Genomic DNA, 17,032 nt, shown 5'->3' on the forward strand with positions numbered 1-17,032 from the left:
TAAAGATTTGCAGTTAACTAGGGCATTTAATAACATTTAGTAACAATGTTCTCAGAATATGAGCTGAACATTTGAATATGACAGATTTCAAAATAGAATTCATTTAAATAAGGCAGATAATAAGGGGAAATTTTGTTATGAATTCATCAGAAAGTGTTGTATATTGCCATATAACATAAAAAATTTAAAGATGCATTTCCTCTGGATTACCCCAACTTACTACATCTACTAATACCTCTAGAATAATTAGTATACTGATTATGGCAAACAGGGGAAAGGATTCATATTAAATTTCATTTACCTGGTATAGGCTGTGCTCCAAACCTGGAAAATGTTTTTAGACAAAATTCTTCTGCAATAAGCTTAAATTGAAAGATGGGGAAAATTGTTAGAAAAAATGTCAAATTACCAACTTTAAAAAAAAAACCTAGCCATTAATCAGAACACATTTTTTCCCTTTTTCAGTCACAATTATGCTGCCAAATAAACTGTACTAAAATCCAAGTTACCCATTCAACAAATTCCTCTCACGCTACCTTCTCCCCAGTCTTACCAATATCTTTTTATTATTTCTCTGGACAAGCTCTCTTCTCGAATTAACAAAACGCACCCCCCAGGCCCCTGCACATTGCCTTGCCTGTTCTGCGTTTTGGCGATTTAACAACACTGCCCTCCATCTGGAATAACCTCTGTATCGAGGTGCATCCGTCTCCCTCATCTACTTCAAAACTGCTGAAGAATCACTTCATTATCCCTCCCCTGGATTAACCTCTCGGTTATTTCAACTTTACTCTGAATATTCTCAGCATCTCCAATGAGTTTTCGATCTTATCAATATATAATTGTAAACATATTACTGGATAAATATTTGAATATTCTTTTTTTTTACATCTTTATTGGAGTATAATTGCTTTACAATCGTGTGTTAGTTTCTGCTTCATAACAAAGTGAATCAGTTATACATATGTTCCCATATCTCTTCCCTCTTGCGTCTCCCTCCCTCGCACCCTCCCTATCCCTCCCCTCTAGGTGGTCACAAAGCACCGAGCTGATCTCCCTGTGCTATGTGGCTGCTTCCCACTAGCTATCTATTTTACGTTTGGTAGTGTATATATGCCCATGCCACTCTCTCACTTTGTCACAGCTTACCCTTCCCCCTCCCCTATTTGAATATTCTTACATAACTTAAAAGTTATCTCCTTTTACTATTACTACAACACTCCACTACTTATTTTGAGAAGCAGAAATCATTAGTATTTCCTGCAAGTAACTTTCTCTCCCTACTCACTATATTTTTTCCCTCTTTAAAGGTAAAACTATGTTAGCAACAATATAATTGCTAAGTCGATTTAGGCCTGCTTTTTTTCTTACTGGGCAAAGAAGGGAAAGGCAAGTGAATTTTCTCTTTCTTCGAGAGAACAGAGGGGTGGTGAAGGGAAGATTGCCCACAGTGGAAGGGATCAGAAACTCCAACAGGCAAAAAGCCAGAAGCTAAGATGGTCACCTTTCCCATCAGGGATCCCTATAGGAGCAGTTCTCAAAGCCTCATAATAACAGTGAATCAGCATCACCAGGAACTTATAAAATATGCCAATTCTCAGGCTCCATCTCAGATTTACTGAAATAGAAATAGAGGTGGGATTCAGCAGTGTCCTCCAGGTAATTTTTATGTATGCTAAAGTTTGAGAACCACTGCATGAAAAGTCTGCTTCACAGGCAACTGAGAGCCAACTGTGTGAGTGTGCTTTCTCTTCTGAACATGTGCGCTTTTTTTTCCTTTCTTTTTCATTGAAGACATGCTTTATGATCTCCACCTTGCCCTAAATCTGAGTGTGAGGCTGTCTTTTCCCCTGTGTGAATGTACATGTGAACTGAGAGATGGGACATGTGGAATCCAAGAAGATTCTGGAATTCCTATGTTGTGGCGTCCAATATAGTTGCCACTACCAACATGTAGCTATTTGGATTAAAATTTAAAATAAATAAAATTTAAAGTTCAGCTCTTCAGCCACACTAGCCACATTTTAAGCTGGTGGCTATGAGGTCGCACATGCAGATATAAAACATCTTCAGCCTCACAGAAAGCACTACAGGACGGCACCTACATTCCTAATGGACCAGAGCTTGTCCACGATCTATCAAGCCACATCCAAGAAGACATCTCCAGGATGTGCTGGACTGAGAACTATGCCCCACAGATCCTGGCTGACGGCACTGAGAGAATTCAGGGACTAGAAATTTAAAGACACTACAGAATATTATAGTGATAATAATAGTTCATATGCTACAGTAAAAGTTCATATTGTTTCAAAGTTAAATCCTTAAAAAAAGTATCATAAACTTTGTCGTTAAAGTACTGAACAAGTGATATATAGCAGAAAAGTCATAAGAACGAAAGTTTTTCGTGAAGAGTGAAATCTAAGTGGTGCATAAACAGCAACGGGGTACTATGTATTTAGTAAGCATGTGTGTCAAACACTCTGTTAACGGCCATAATCTGCCCTTTTGTCTTTAGATGTTACAGGCTTTGTGTATATCAGGCTTGAATATTTCTTTTGTAGCTGGCTAATTGAATTCCAGTGCTTCAGCCTTGGGACTGCACGTCCTAACTGCTGGTACGCGGGGGAAAGAAACAGCGAGATTAAATGCAGTCATTCTTTCTTCTCCAGTAGTTGCCAAAAAACAATAGTATGCTGCACCATAAATCTGTCCTTGAAAATGTTATTTATAACAAAGGAGTCTTGTAAGACACCCACACTTCAGAGATTGTAGCTATGTCCTATATAAGTGGCCTTTAACCGTCAAATTTTAATTGGCTTTCTTGCTTACTAATGTGTTTTCCTGGATGTTAACAGTTAAATCCACATCTCTGTTTTCTAAAGATTGTTTGTTCATACGGATGATCTGTTAAAAGCCAGAGGATATACGACACTTCCCTCTCATCTCATGAACATATAAAAGTAATAAAACTATGATTTTGCTAGATATCTGATTTATACAAGAGTATAAATGATCACTGTTGATCATTTAAATCAACAAAGGCCACACAAACTACGTAAAATAATTCCACTTTCAGGTGATCATATTTATATCAATAACTTACACTAATTGACTTGATACAGATTTTTGATAAATCCTGTCAAAATAAAACTCAACACAACAAATATTTATTATGCACCTATATGCGAGTACTAGAGGAGGAATCATGAGTCAATAATCTATTACACATACATATAAATGCCCACACATCAGCGGTTTCCAATCATTTTGTTAGAGAAAAAACAATTACAATCATATGAATTATAAAGATAACATATTTATATTAGCACAATAAAGTGATATACTGATAATATTTAATATATATTGAGTATACTGAGTACTTATTAGGTATGAGACATCAGGCACTTCACATGCAGTGTCACTTTTGATTCTCACAACCGCCTCATGATGTAGGTACATTTACAATCCCATTGTTCACAGGTGAGGAAAGGGAAGCACAGAAGTGTTCAATAATCTTACTGTCAGAAACCAGAGAAGACAGAGAGTACAGAAAGACGGGAGTCAGGGCTGGGGAGAGGGGAAGCGGAGTTCCTGGTTAATGGGTATAGAGTCTGTTTTCCAAGATGAAAAGAGTTAGACGGATGTGGTGATTGCTGTACAGCATTATGAATGTAGTTAATACCACTGAACTGCGTACTCAAAACTCGTCACAATGATAAATTTTATGTTATGTCTATTTTACCACAATAAAATACATTGGAAAACCAAACGAGAGGAACACAAGAGACAGAGGAGTAACTGTACTGAGGCGACGACGTTAGGGAACATATACTTGGTCTTCGCTCAGTTCTTGGCACACAGCCCTCAAATCCCTGTTATTCCCTCAGCGGGAAGAGTACAAAAGTGTCTGTTGTTGTTCAAAACAAGCCCCTTTCAAACACACCTGAATTTATGTTAATGACATGATATCTGGAAAGCACCTAAGGGCGGAGGCTGGTTGCCAGGGAAACCAACCACCTGACTAGAGGGTTAAAACTTTCAATGCCGCTCCCCTCCCCTACCCAGGAGAGGAAAGGGGCTGGAGCCAATCACCAAGAGCCAATGATTTAACTGATCATGCCTACTAATGAAGCCTCCATAAAAACCAAAAGGACAGGGTTCAGAGAGCTTCTGAGTCGGTGAACATTCAAAGAGGGACCCCAGTTCCTACACTCAGGACCCTTCCGGACCTCGCCATACGCACCTCTTCACCTGGCTGTTCATCTGTATCGCTTATCCTATGCTTTATAATAAACTGGTGAACGTAAGTAAATGTTTCTCTGAGTTCTGTGAGCCGCTCCAGCAAGCACGTTAATCAAACCAGAGGAAGGGGTAATGGGAACCTCTGATTTATAAGTTGCTCAGAAGCACAGGTGGCAACCTGTGACTTAAACTGGCTTCTGAAGTGGAGGTGGTCTTGTGGGAGAGACGGAGCCCTTAACCTGTGGGATCTGATGTGATCTCCAGGTACACAGGGTCAGGGCTGAAATGAATTCTGCTTGGTATGTAAAAACTGCCACACATTTGGTGATGAGAAGTTCAGAAGTTCAGCAGTAAGTGTTAAGAGGAAACACAGAAGGTATGTTTTCCCTCCTATAGATGCACAGCTCAAAAGCAGACAGCAAGGGGAAGAGCTATGTGAGAACAGAAAGTAAGCTGACGCCAATGTAAAGGCAAGCATTCCCCCACAGCTGCAATGTGCTCTCCTCCAAAGAGGAGGCCACGTCCCAGCCAAGCACCATAACCCTACTGTTAAATTTAATTATAAAATAAAAAAACATACCTGAGGGGAGAGAAACTTTTCAATGCGTTTGGCTATAAAACCTTTCTCCAATATGGAGTTGACTGATGGTCTATCCCTAGGATTTCTTTTAAATAGTTGAGAGAGCAAACTGCGGAGATCATAAGAATAATGCAAAGACACGGGTGGAAAAGATCCAGATATGATCTTCAGTACCAGGTTTTTCATATTGCCAGCTTCAAACTAAAATCCAGAAAATAAATTAACATATATGAAACATAAGTCGAAAATGTCAGTTTCAACAATGAGAAACAGTACTTTTCCTATCAATATAGAACAGAATTGCAAACTTCTTCCCAGTTTTAATCAGTACATGCTCTCTAGAGCAAGGTTCACTTGGTTATTTACGAACACATTTGAAAGAGAGTATCAGTCCTCATAAAATGGTACAACTCGCTATAAGATTAACTTTTACTTATTCAAAAAACTAAAAGATGGGATATAGGTATCAATTAAAGCGTTTATAAAAATGTAACAGTAATCAAGATGGTAAAACAAGCAAAACTGGTAGTCTTCATTTAACACCTGCCTTCCTGAGCCCCTGCTATAGCAACTAGAACAAGAAATTAACTACAGAACTAAAACTATTTGGTAAAAATATAATAAATAAAGGTACTGATTAAGTTCCTTTTATACACTGCTCATTATTACTTTTAAGTGTGTGATGCTCCCAAAAGCCATGCGATCAGCGATGTGGCAAATATTCCAAAGGGGAATATAAGCCTTATCAATGGGAATATATATTTTAGGATTAAACACAATATAAACTCTAACTGAAGTGGGGAGGAAAAGAGGTGGGGCAGTTTAAAATCTAAAGATGATTTCATTTTGAAAGTAAAATTAAGCTTTTGACATCTCAGCTAAAATAGTATAGAACAGCTGTACACTATCAATATGTTCTTAATGCACACGTTAAGAAAACAAAACATGCTATAAGTTAGGCACTGGTGATTATATCCAAGTATAAAAGAGTTCTGTTAAATGTGGAATTCTCCTAGCATTTAAAAATATCATATTGTTTACTAAGATTTGAGTACAATTCCATCATCTAGAAATACCTATATACCTAAGAAGGAATCCTAAATGCAGAAATAGGTTATTACTCTATTCTTTCATTACAATGAAGTTTTATTTATCTCTCAACTGATAAGCTCTTCATAAATAAAGGTTAATGAATTACTTAATTTTATGTGTCCACTTAAGGGAAAACAATTCCAAAATACAGAAACAATGGTGACAGAACAATGTATTGTAAATGAAAAGACTTTCTAAAAATGTGTAGATTTAGACCTACATGACTGTGTGTCACAGAAAAACTGACCAATTCCTTAAAGTACAGATCTAATATCCACCAGGCCATATCACTTTGGCAGTCTATGTTTTTTTCCTTCAGAAAAATAAAATCTTAAGGGAATACAGTAGAAGAGTATGCAACTATGAATAAACACAACAAAGAAAAATACTCCCCAAATAATATCAGGCAATAAAAACAAACTATAAAACTGCTTACACCATATAACCAAAATCTTGAGGGAAAAAAACCAAAAACTCATTTTATAAATTATTCTGTAAGTCTAGAAGGAAACAACAAAATATTACAAGTAATCATTATTGGCTGGAAGAATTGCTTTTGATATTTATTCACTTACTTATATTTTAATCTCTTCCCTTAAGTTTTCTGTAATGAAAATATATTATTGCTTAATCAGTGGGGGAAGCATTTTAAAAAGATTTTTAAATGGAAAGTGATTAAAATTCAACCTATTTTGGACAAGAACTCCCCCTTTTTGGTGAATTATGTGTTATCTCAAAAGAATCTCAACAGTGAAATTTTTAAATACTCTGAATTAAACATTATTTAAATTGATAAAATCCCCCCTCAACGAATATGCTGAGATATGTTCTTTAGATAATTTCAATTCCAAACTCAAATAATTTGGATGCTTTGAGAAAAACTGCTAAAATGAAATTAATAAAGTTTGTTAAGCTGAAATATCAAATTCATACGTGAATTTAACATTAAAAAGACAGCAAATGTGTCTTTAGAAATAATTTTCTGGAATAAAGTATGATATATGTATTATAAAAACATATATAATATGTATATGTAATATATGCATACATATTAAGGGAAAATTGATTTAAATTTATACCTCAGAAAAGAAGAGAAATTTATAAAGCAACAGAGAAGAATTTCTAGCACAAGAGGGTCATCTGAAAGATGGCATATGATTTTTTTAAATCAGAAACATTATACGTACTTTTTGACAGAATTTTTAAAGTATCTCAGAAACTTCTACTTACTGCATGTTTAAGTGTGCACATCTCATAAAGGACACAACCCAGAGCCCAAATGTCACTAGAAAAGAGAAAAATAGGAGATCTTCTCTAAATATCAGAATTTACTTTAAAAGGTTTTTTAACTTAAAGGAGACAAAAGCAGCATAAAAATGCTTTGCAAAAATATGTGTTCCATAAAACATGACCTTTCAAACTTAAAATTACAACCATAACCAAATGACAAAAGCAGCTATCCCAGATTAGAAAAATAACAGTTGCCCAAGTAATTACTTTAAAAGTTTCATTAAAGAAATCTAATATTTAAAAGGACAAAAATCAGTAAATTTCATGGATGCTTCATTTAGTTTTTTTATTTTGCATAAATCAAAATGTTTTGTTCAATTATTTGCAAAATACCACAATTTCTTAAATACTATAAAAGCAAAATACTGTTTTAATAAAGAAAATATTAATTTACTAAAATTAAATCTGAAACAAATCTCTGACAGCCAACTAAAATATGTAAATACATTAATTTACTTTCTCCTAATTTAAAGACTTAGTTACACTATCTTCTTTATCCATACTCTCTTCCGCTCTTTAATCTTAAACAGATAGTTCTGTAACTAAAAGACTACTTCTATTTTTAAAAGGAAAAAACCCCATAATTTAGAGCTACAGTGGTCCTTGGAAGTCAAAAAAAAGAAAAACAAAACCACTGCTCCTGGAAGTTGAACTTATTGAAAAAGAATAAAGCCCATTATCGAAATCCTAAAGTTATCTTTACCCAAACTCTCACAAAAATCTACAAATATAAACCTGTAACCTCCAAAATCTGTTTAAGATTCAACTAAGAAAAAAATGTAAATGTAGTTAAGCTTTTAGTAACTTGTACATGTTACGAACTAAAATCTATAAACAAAAACATTAAACTAATGATCTTATCAATAAAATACTTTAAAATACATTTGGGAAAATATGAATTTCAAAATATAATTGATGATGTTCATGTATTACATTTTTAAAGCATTTTTCCCACAAAACCAATTTTACATAAAATTCTCCAAGGGATGATCAAATCCATTTCAAATTTAAAGACTAATATTTTCACAGTTGAGTTATCCACAAGACACAGAAACAGCATTAAAATGTAAAATTACTTTAGCTCAAAGAAAATACTATTTTCTTTTAGAATATCTACTAATAATACACTGCATGGACTTGACTGATCATTGTAATTTAAACTGATCTTAAATACATTCCTCGGATGACGTTCTCAGACCTTCTGCTCAGGTCTGAAACACAGCTTCCTCTTTATCCTCAAAAAAAAAGGGGGGGGGGGCAGGGGGATAGCACCCATGAACACATGCATTATTGCCAGCTACCACTTTCTTCCTTTCAGCTTCTAAGGGTGCTTTCAAAATTAAGACCAATGCTTCTTGGTTGGCATTTTTAAATTAGTGAGTATGAGAGAAAATAAAGGGTAACTGGAATTGGCAGAATTCCTCTTCCCAACACACATATTAGTCAATCTGTTAGCCATAATACGGCCCAGTGATTAGGAATTCGTGCTTGGGAGCCAGATGCCCGGGACTTTGAAGTTACTTTACCTCTTTCTGCATTTGGTTTCTTTATAAGGAAAGGAGGAATGAATAATACCTACAACTCACAAGGTTATCGTGAAGATAAAAAGAGTTAATGCATAAAATGCATTTAAAACAGTGCCTGGCATATAGTAAGTGTTCAATAAATATTAACTATGATAATTCAATAAGTGACCATTACAAACAGAAAGACAAAGAAAGCACTCTATTTCCCATTATAGCTTAAATAATAAAGTGATTCTATAGTTCCTTCAGCAAGATAGTGAAATAGCTGCTTTATAATTCCCCTCATTATATACTAAAAAAGTGTATATACATATGTATATATATGTCTACATATGTGCATTACCAATTTTAGAATAATATTCTGAAGGTTAATAAAGACAGTACAACAGAGAAAGACGTAAAGGAAATAAACACATAATGAATATCATTTTAAATACCTTTTATTATTATATGGTTTGTTTTCACAGATTTCGGGTGACAAGTAGTATGGGGTCCCTATGCAAGTCCGAACCAGCTCCACAGTACTAGAACAAAAGAGAGTTACTGGAGAAGCTTAAGACATTTAAAGACATTACCACACATACATCACCAGGGATTAAAATTTCACCGAAGACATTATAGCAAACCAAAGTTTAAAACTGTATGTTACCTATTAAGAACTCTAGCGATTCCAAAATCTCCAAGTTGTATCGTCCCATCTTTGGTTAAAAATATGTTCTGTAAAAGAGACGAAAAAAAAAAGCCAGAAATATTGCTACAGTCCAGTTCTTAGTCTACGACTTCTGTCATAAAAATGAATCCAGTTAAAAAATAATGCTGGGACAAGTGGATATCCACATGCGAAAGAATGAATGTAGACCCCTATCTCACACCATAAGCAAAAATTAACTCAGAATGGACTCTAGACCTAAATGTGAGAACTATAAAACTCCTAGAGGAAAATACAGGAGTAAATCTCCATGCCACTGGGTTACGCAATGATTTCTTAGATATGACACCAAAAGCACAAGCAAAAAAAGAAAATACAGATAAATTGGATTTCATTAAATTAAAAACTTTTGTGCAAAGGACACCATCAAGAAAGTAAACAGACAACCCACAGAATTGGGGAAAACATTTGCAAATCACGTATCTGACAAAGAATCTGCATCCAGCATAAAGAACACTTACAACTCAATAATAACCAAAGACAACCCAATTTTAAAATAGGCACAGTCATATATTATATGATCCATTTGTATCAAATGTCCAGAACAGGCAAATCCACAGAGACAGAAAGCATACCACCGGTTTCCAATGCTCTATCATCAAACTGCGGAGCCAGGAGTTTGTGGGATTACATGAATTAAACTCTGTTATCAGTCAGATGTGAACCAAGCACATGCTCACAGCCAAAGACGGCACAAGGCAGGGTTGAGTGGAATGGAGTAAAATGGTCTGAAATGGGATTAGGAGGCTGAGGGTCGGGAGACAGGAAAGATGGGGTAGGGAGCCCCACCATAGTCCCTCTCCTTCCCACTACTCATCCTGGGGCTACAAGGCTACATAAGCAGCTGCAGGCCTAAGGACGTAAGAAGACAGACACACGGCCCTGACATCAGGAAACAAAGCCCCTCTGTACTACCCACTCTGGGAAGGGCGTGAGCCCAAGTGAGGCAAACGTGAAAGAAACCTCGATGCAAAGATGAGTGAGCTGTGGGGACAAAGTATCTCCCACAAAAGAATCCAACACATGTGAAGAAAGCGACCGCAAAGAAAAACCACCAATAAAATAACCAGAACCAGAATTCACTACAGACAGAATTAGTTTTATAAAGCAATCCAATAAAAACTTTGAAGTAAATATATTTAGAAACTTGCAAAGAAATAAATGAAGAAATAAATATGCATTTGAAAAGAACAAGACATGATGAAATAAAACCCAATTACAATAAGAACAGATCTATATGAAAAACCATTTAGAAACCTTGGAGAGAAAAAAAGTCATAATAAAGTCAACAGATGAGAAAAGCACTAGTTTACACAAAATTTCAAAGGGATTTAGTTAACTAGAAGATAGGTCAAAAAATTCATGTAGAATACAACTGAGAGAGACACAAAATGTGAAAGAACAAATAAGACACTTGAAGGGACGAATTAAGAAGCTCCAACGTGTGTCTAGAAAAAAATCCAGGAGACAACTGTGAAAGTAGCAAAAGAGCAATAATAATTGAAAAAATATAACTAAACATTTTCTACAACATTTCTAGAAGAAATATACATTCTCAAAAGTATACAGCATAATGAAAAAAAGTGAGACTCACCAATTCACAAACTATGAAATTTCAGAACCATGGGACAGAGAGAATATCTTAAATGGGTCAGAGAGAAGAAACAAGGGCAAGAGATTGCAAATTCCTAAACTGCAACACAAGAAGCCAAAAGACAAATGGGCAACATCTTAAAAATTCTGTAAGAAAACAATTTCTAACCAGAAGTTGATAACCAAATTCTCATCAAATTTAGAGAATCTTGGACTTCCCTTGTGGCGCAGTGGTTAAGAATCCACCTGCCAAGGCAGGGGACACGGGTTCAAACCCTGGTCCGGGAAGATCCCACATGCTGTGGAGCAACTAAGCCCATGCACCACAACTACCGAGCCTGCGCTCTAGAACCCGCGAGCCATAACTACTGACCCCGCGCACCTAGAGCCCATGCTCCACAAGAGAAACCACCACAATGAGAAGCTCACACACTGCAACAAAGAGTAGCCCCCGCTCACCGCAACTATAGAAAGCCTACGCAAAGCAAAGACCCAATGTAGCCAAAAATAAATAAATAAAAAGTAAATAAATTTTTTCAAAAATTAAAAAAAATAAAGTAGGAGAATCTTCAAACATGCAAAATCTCAAAAAAAAACCCAAAAAAAACACAAATCCCTTCCACATAACAATTGTTTTGGATTTCTTCCATCATCATAATGAAAGAGCAGGACACGAAAAGCAGGCAAAGACCTAACACACGACGCCTGTGTGATATTCAGGGTTACAGTGGAGTGGGGACCGTGAAGGGAGAAGACAGTCGGATGCAGACTGCACCAAGCTCAAACATTCTAGCCCAAGACAATGCTGGCCCCATGTCCACATCCACTGAGAAGTTAGTAGTGACATAATAAACTTACCTGTGATTTTATGTCTCGATGAAGAATTTTTCTATCATGTACATGTTTCAGGGCCAAACATATCTGTACAAACCAGTCCAAAATCTATGGGGTAAAAATAAGATCTGTCATTTCTTTTAAAATTTACATTTCACAGTAGTCTTTCCTTGATCATTAAAATGCTTCAGAAGTATTCAGGGATGAGGGGAACTAAATCCTTAAAATAATCAGGCTATAATGTTTCACTTCACTGTACTGTAATTAATGTCACCAACATTACGTAGATATTCGAGCCAACTGACACATTATGTGCAGCACACATGGTAAGTTTAAATGTAAGACACTGCTACCGAACCATCTCCTATAAATCAGAATTAATATGGAAAGAAGTTTCCAGAGAAAAGTGAAAAATGGAATTACTTTATATTTTAGCATAGTATGACGGTAAGTGACTTTTCTTTGTTGTTAAATATATCTTTTTTTCTATATACGTAAGTAAAAATCATAAGACGAAAAAAATTAGGCTGGAAATTTGGAAGACATCTCTGACTTTTTTCTCGCCCCCCATTCATCACATAAAAACACACACTCTGGAGTTAGCCACTTGAAAGTAAAAAGGCTGAATTTCTACCTCACTCCTAACACCAAAAAAATTCCAAGTAGATGGCATTTTTAAACATGAAAAAATTAAAGTTTAAAGCGAGGAAGAAAACATAGGTTAATTTTCTATACTCTCTGACTGACGCAGGACTTCCAAAACATGATACCAAACCCACAAGTCACAAGAAAAGTTCCCTATATAAATTTTAAAACACCTGGATGGCAAAATATACAATTCAATTTAATAATAATTTGAGAAAATACCTGCAACATAACTGATAGATTGCTAATGCTCTAATACACAACAGCTCTTCGACATCACTGAGAAGAACATGGCAGCCAAAATAAGAAGTGGACAGAAGACGGGAAAGGCAAATGACAGAGGAAACATAAGCCAATCAACACATAAACCAAATACTAACTTCCCTCCAAATTAAGAAAATAGCAATTAAACAAGATACCACTGTAACCTGACAAAGATGAAGTGATAAACAATGTTGGCCAGGATGTGAGGAAATAAGTCTTTGCATACCCTGTTTGTGAGAAAGTTAATTACAGTTACTTGGTAAAAATTTTAAATTCACATACCATTTGAAAGAGCAACTGAAATTTCAAATTTATCCTAAAGATAAAATGTCACAAATACAAAAGAATATGTACAAGGATGTGTACTCCAGCATTGTTGCTCCACCTAAACATCATCAAGAGCCTGGGATAATATCACAATTGGAATCACTAGAATTCTATGCAGCCACTGGGAAGAAGGAAGTACTTCTATGTACATACACCGTGAAGGGAAAAGAAGAAAGTCACAGCATGGTATGCAGAGTGCACTCCTTTTTTTAAGTCTCTTTCTGTCTGTAACGTACCAGAACTCTGTATAATTGTTTACAACTGTGTGCTGTGTGTAGGGAGGATGCGCAGAAGGTCAGCTACCCATCAGTTAACAGTGTCTTCTTCAGGGAAGTATATTTTCAGAAGAATGAATGAAAGGCAAGTAGCAGGCTTTATTTACTTTTTATTCTTACCTATTCAGTATTTTTTTTAAAGAACAAACGTTACATTAAAGTAACCTAAAATTAGAGACTCTGGGAGGGCTCATGCCAAGGAGTACTTCCCAGAACCTCTGCTGCCAGTGTCCTTAGCCCCATGGTGAGCCACAGCCACCACCCACCTCTGCAGGAGACCGTCCAACCCTAGCAGGCCAATGAATTGGGAGACAAAGGATAACAACTTTATTCAGTGAGCAGAGAGTCCAAGAAGATGGCAGACTAATGTCCCAGAGAACCATCCTGCCAGGCTCTGAATGCTAGTTTCTTTTACAGAACAAAGAGGCATTATAAGATTCAGGCTGCTAATGTTGGCATATGCGCATTTAGCCTTAAAAGAGATTAACTTGAGAAGCAAGAAGAACTACAATCCTGCAGCCTGTGGAACAAAAACCACATTCACAGAAAGTCAGACAAGATGAAAAGGCAGAGGGCTATGTACCAGATGAAGGAACAAGATAAAACCCCAGAAAAACAACTAAATGAGGTGGAGATAGGCAACCTTCCAGAAAAAGAATTCAGAATAATGATAGTGAAGATGATCCAGGACCTCGGAAAAAGAATGGAGGCAAAGAGTGAGAAGATGCAAGACATGTTTAAAGAAGAATTAAAGAACAAACAAACAGAGATGCACAATACAATAACTGAAATGAAAACTACACTAGAAGGGACCAATAGCAGAATAACTGAGGCAGAAGAACGGATAAGTGACCTGGAAGACAGAATGGTGGAATTCACTGCTCTAGAACAGAATATAGAAAACAGAATGAAAAGAAATGAAGGCAGCCTAAGAGACCTCTGGGACAACATTAAACGCAACAACATTCGCATTACAGGGTTCCCAGGAAGAGAAGAGAGAGACAAAGGACCCAAGAAAATATATGAAGAGATTATAGTCGAAAATTTCCCTATCATGGGAAAGGAAATAGCCACCCAAGTCCAGGAAGCGCAGAGAGTCCCAGGCAGGATAAACCCAAGGAGAAACACACCGAGACACATAGTAATCAAATTGGCAAAAATTAAAGACAAAGAAAAATTATTGAAAGCAGCAAGGGAAAAAAGAAAAATAACACATAAGGGAACTCCCATAGGTTAACAGCTGATTTTTCAGCAGAAGCTCTACAAGCCAGAAGGGAGTGTCATGATATACTTAAAGTGATGAAAGGGAAGAACGTACAACCAAGATTACTCTACCCAGCAAGGATCTCATTCAGATTTGATGGAGATATCAAAAGCTTTACAGACAAGCAAAAGCTAACAGAATTCAGCACCATCAAACCAGCTCTACAAATGCTCAAGGAATTTCTCTAAGTGGGAAACACAAGAGAAGAAAAGGAACTACAAAAACAAACCCAAAATAATTAAGAAAATGGTCATAGGAACATACATATTGATAATTACCTTAAACGTGAATGGATTAAATGTTCCAACTAAAAAACACAGGCTTGCTGAATGGATACAAAAACAAGGCCCATATATATGCTGTCTACAGGAGACCCACTTCAGACCAAGGGACACATACAGACTGAAAGTGAGGGGATGGAAAAAGATATTCCATGGAAATCAAAAGAAAGCTGGAGTAGCAATACTCATGTCAGATAAAATAGACTTTAAAATAAAGAATGTTACAAGAGACAAGGAAGGGCACTACATAATGATCAAGGGATCAATCCAAGAAGAAGATATAAGAATTACAAATATATATGCACCCAATACAAGAGCACCTCAATACATAAGGCAACTGCTAACAGCTATAAAAGAGGAAATCGACAATAACACAATAATAGTGGGGGACTTTAACACCTCACTTACACCAATGGACAGATAATCCAAAACGAAAATAAATAAAGAAACAGAAGCTTTAAATGACACAATAGACCAGATGGATTTAATTGATATTTATAGGACATTCCATCAAAAAACAGCAGATTACACTTTCTTCTCAAGTGCGCACAGAACATTCTCCAGAATAGACCACATCTTGGGCCACAAATCAAGCCTCAGTAAATTTAAGAAAACTGAAATCATATCAAGCATCTTTTCTGACCACAGTGCTATGAGATTAGAAATGAATCACAGGGAAAAAAACGTAAAAAACACAAACACATGGAGGCTAAACAATACGTTACTAAATAACCAAGAGATTATTAGAGAAATCAAAGAGGAAATCAAAAACTAACTACAGACAAATGACAATGAAAACACAATGATCCAAAACCTATGGGATGCAGCAAAAGCAGTTCTAAGAGGGAAGTTTATAGCTATATAAGCCTACCTCAAGAAACAAGAAAAATCTCAAATAAACAAGCTAACCTTATACCTAAAGGACCTAGAGAAAGAAGAACAAGCAAAACCCAAAGTTAGCAGAAGGAAAGAAATTGTAAAGATCAGATCAGAAATAAATGAAATAGAAACAAAGAAAACAATAGCAAAGATCAATAAAACTAAAAGCTGGTTCTTTGAGAAGATAAACAAAATTGATAAACCATTAGCCAGACTCATCAAGAAAAAGAGGGAGAAGACTCAAATCAATAAAATTAGAAATGAAAAAGGAGAAGTTACAACATACATCGTAGAAATACAAAGCATCCTAAGAGACTACTACAAGCAACTCTATGCCAATAAAATGGACAACCTGGAAGAAATGGACAAATTCTTAGAAAGCTATAACCTTCCAAGACTGAACCAGGAAGAAATAGAAAATATGAACAGACCAATCACAGGTAATGAAATTGAAACTGTGATTAAAAATCTTCCAACAAACAAAAGTCCAGGACCAGATGGCTTCACAGGTGAATTCTATCAAACATTTAGAGAAGAGCTAACACCCATCCTTCTCAAACTCTTCCAAAAAACTGCAGAGGAAGGAACACTCCCAAACTCATTCTATGAGGCCACCATCACCCTGATACCAAAACCAGGCAAAGATACTACAAAAAAAGAAAATTACAGCCCAATATCACTGATGAATATAGATGCAAAAATCCTCAACAAAATACTAGCAAACAGATTCCAACAACACATTAAAAGGATCATACACCATGATCAAGTGGGATTTATCCCAGGGATGCAAGGATTCTTCAATATACGCAAATGAATCAATGTGATATACTATATTAACAAATTGAAGAATAAAAACCACGTGATCATCTTAATAGATGCAGAAAAAGTTTTTGACAAAATTCAACACCCATTTATGATAAAAACGCTCCAGAAAGTGGGCATAGAGGGAACCTACTTCAACATAATAAAGGCCATATATGACAAACCCACAGCAAACATCATTCTCAATGGTGAAAAACTGAAAGCATTTCCTCTAAGATCAGGAAAAAGACAAGGATGTCCACTCTCACCACTATGATTCAACATAGTTTTGGAAGTCCTAGCCACGGCAATCAGAGAAGAAAAAGAAATAGAAGGAATACAAATTGGAAAAGAAGAAGTAAAACTGTCACTGTTGGCAGATGACATGATACTATACATAGAGAATCCTAAGATTGCCACCAGAGAACTA

At 35.9% G+C, this 17,032-nt stretch overlaps 1 protein-coding gene across 23 annotated transcripts in view; it reads right to left on the bottom strand.

Annotated features, from left to right (window-relative positions):
• NEK1 (NIMA related kinase 1) overlaps window positions 1-17,032 on the bottom strand; it is a 204,003-nt gene that overhangs the window by 148,982 nt on the left and 37,989 nt on the right. For all 23 annotated transcript variants that reach the window (XR_007478039.1, XR_007478041.1, XR_007478040.1 and 20 more), the window contains 6 exons: window positions 11,891-11,974; window positions 9,380-9,447; window positions 9,168-9,254; window positions 7,145-7,199; window positions 4,823-5,023; window positions 302-362 (listed from right to left, as the gene is read on the bottom strand). Coding sequence is in view for 20 of the 23 variants with exons in the window: in XM_033403551.2 (XP_033259442.1) it covers window positions 302-362; window positions 4,823-5,023; window positions 7,145-7,199; window positions 9,168-9,254; window positions 9,380-9,447; window positions 11,891-11,974 (556 nt within the window). In the remaining 3 variants the exon portion in view is untranslated. The remainder of the gene's footprint in view (window positions 1-301; window positions 363-4,822; window positions 5,024-7,144; window positions 7,200-9,167; window positions 9,255-9,379; window positions 9,448-11,890; window positions 11,975-17,032) is intronic.

Source organism: Orcinus orca, chromosome 6 (assembly GCF_937001465.1).
Source record: "Orcinus orca chromosome 6, mOrcOrc1.1, whole genome shotgun sequence".
Classification (NCBI taxonomy): domain Eukaryota; kingdom Metazoa; phylum Chordata; class Mammalia; order Artiodactyla; family Delphinidae; genus Orcinus; species Orcinus orca.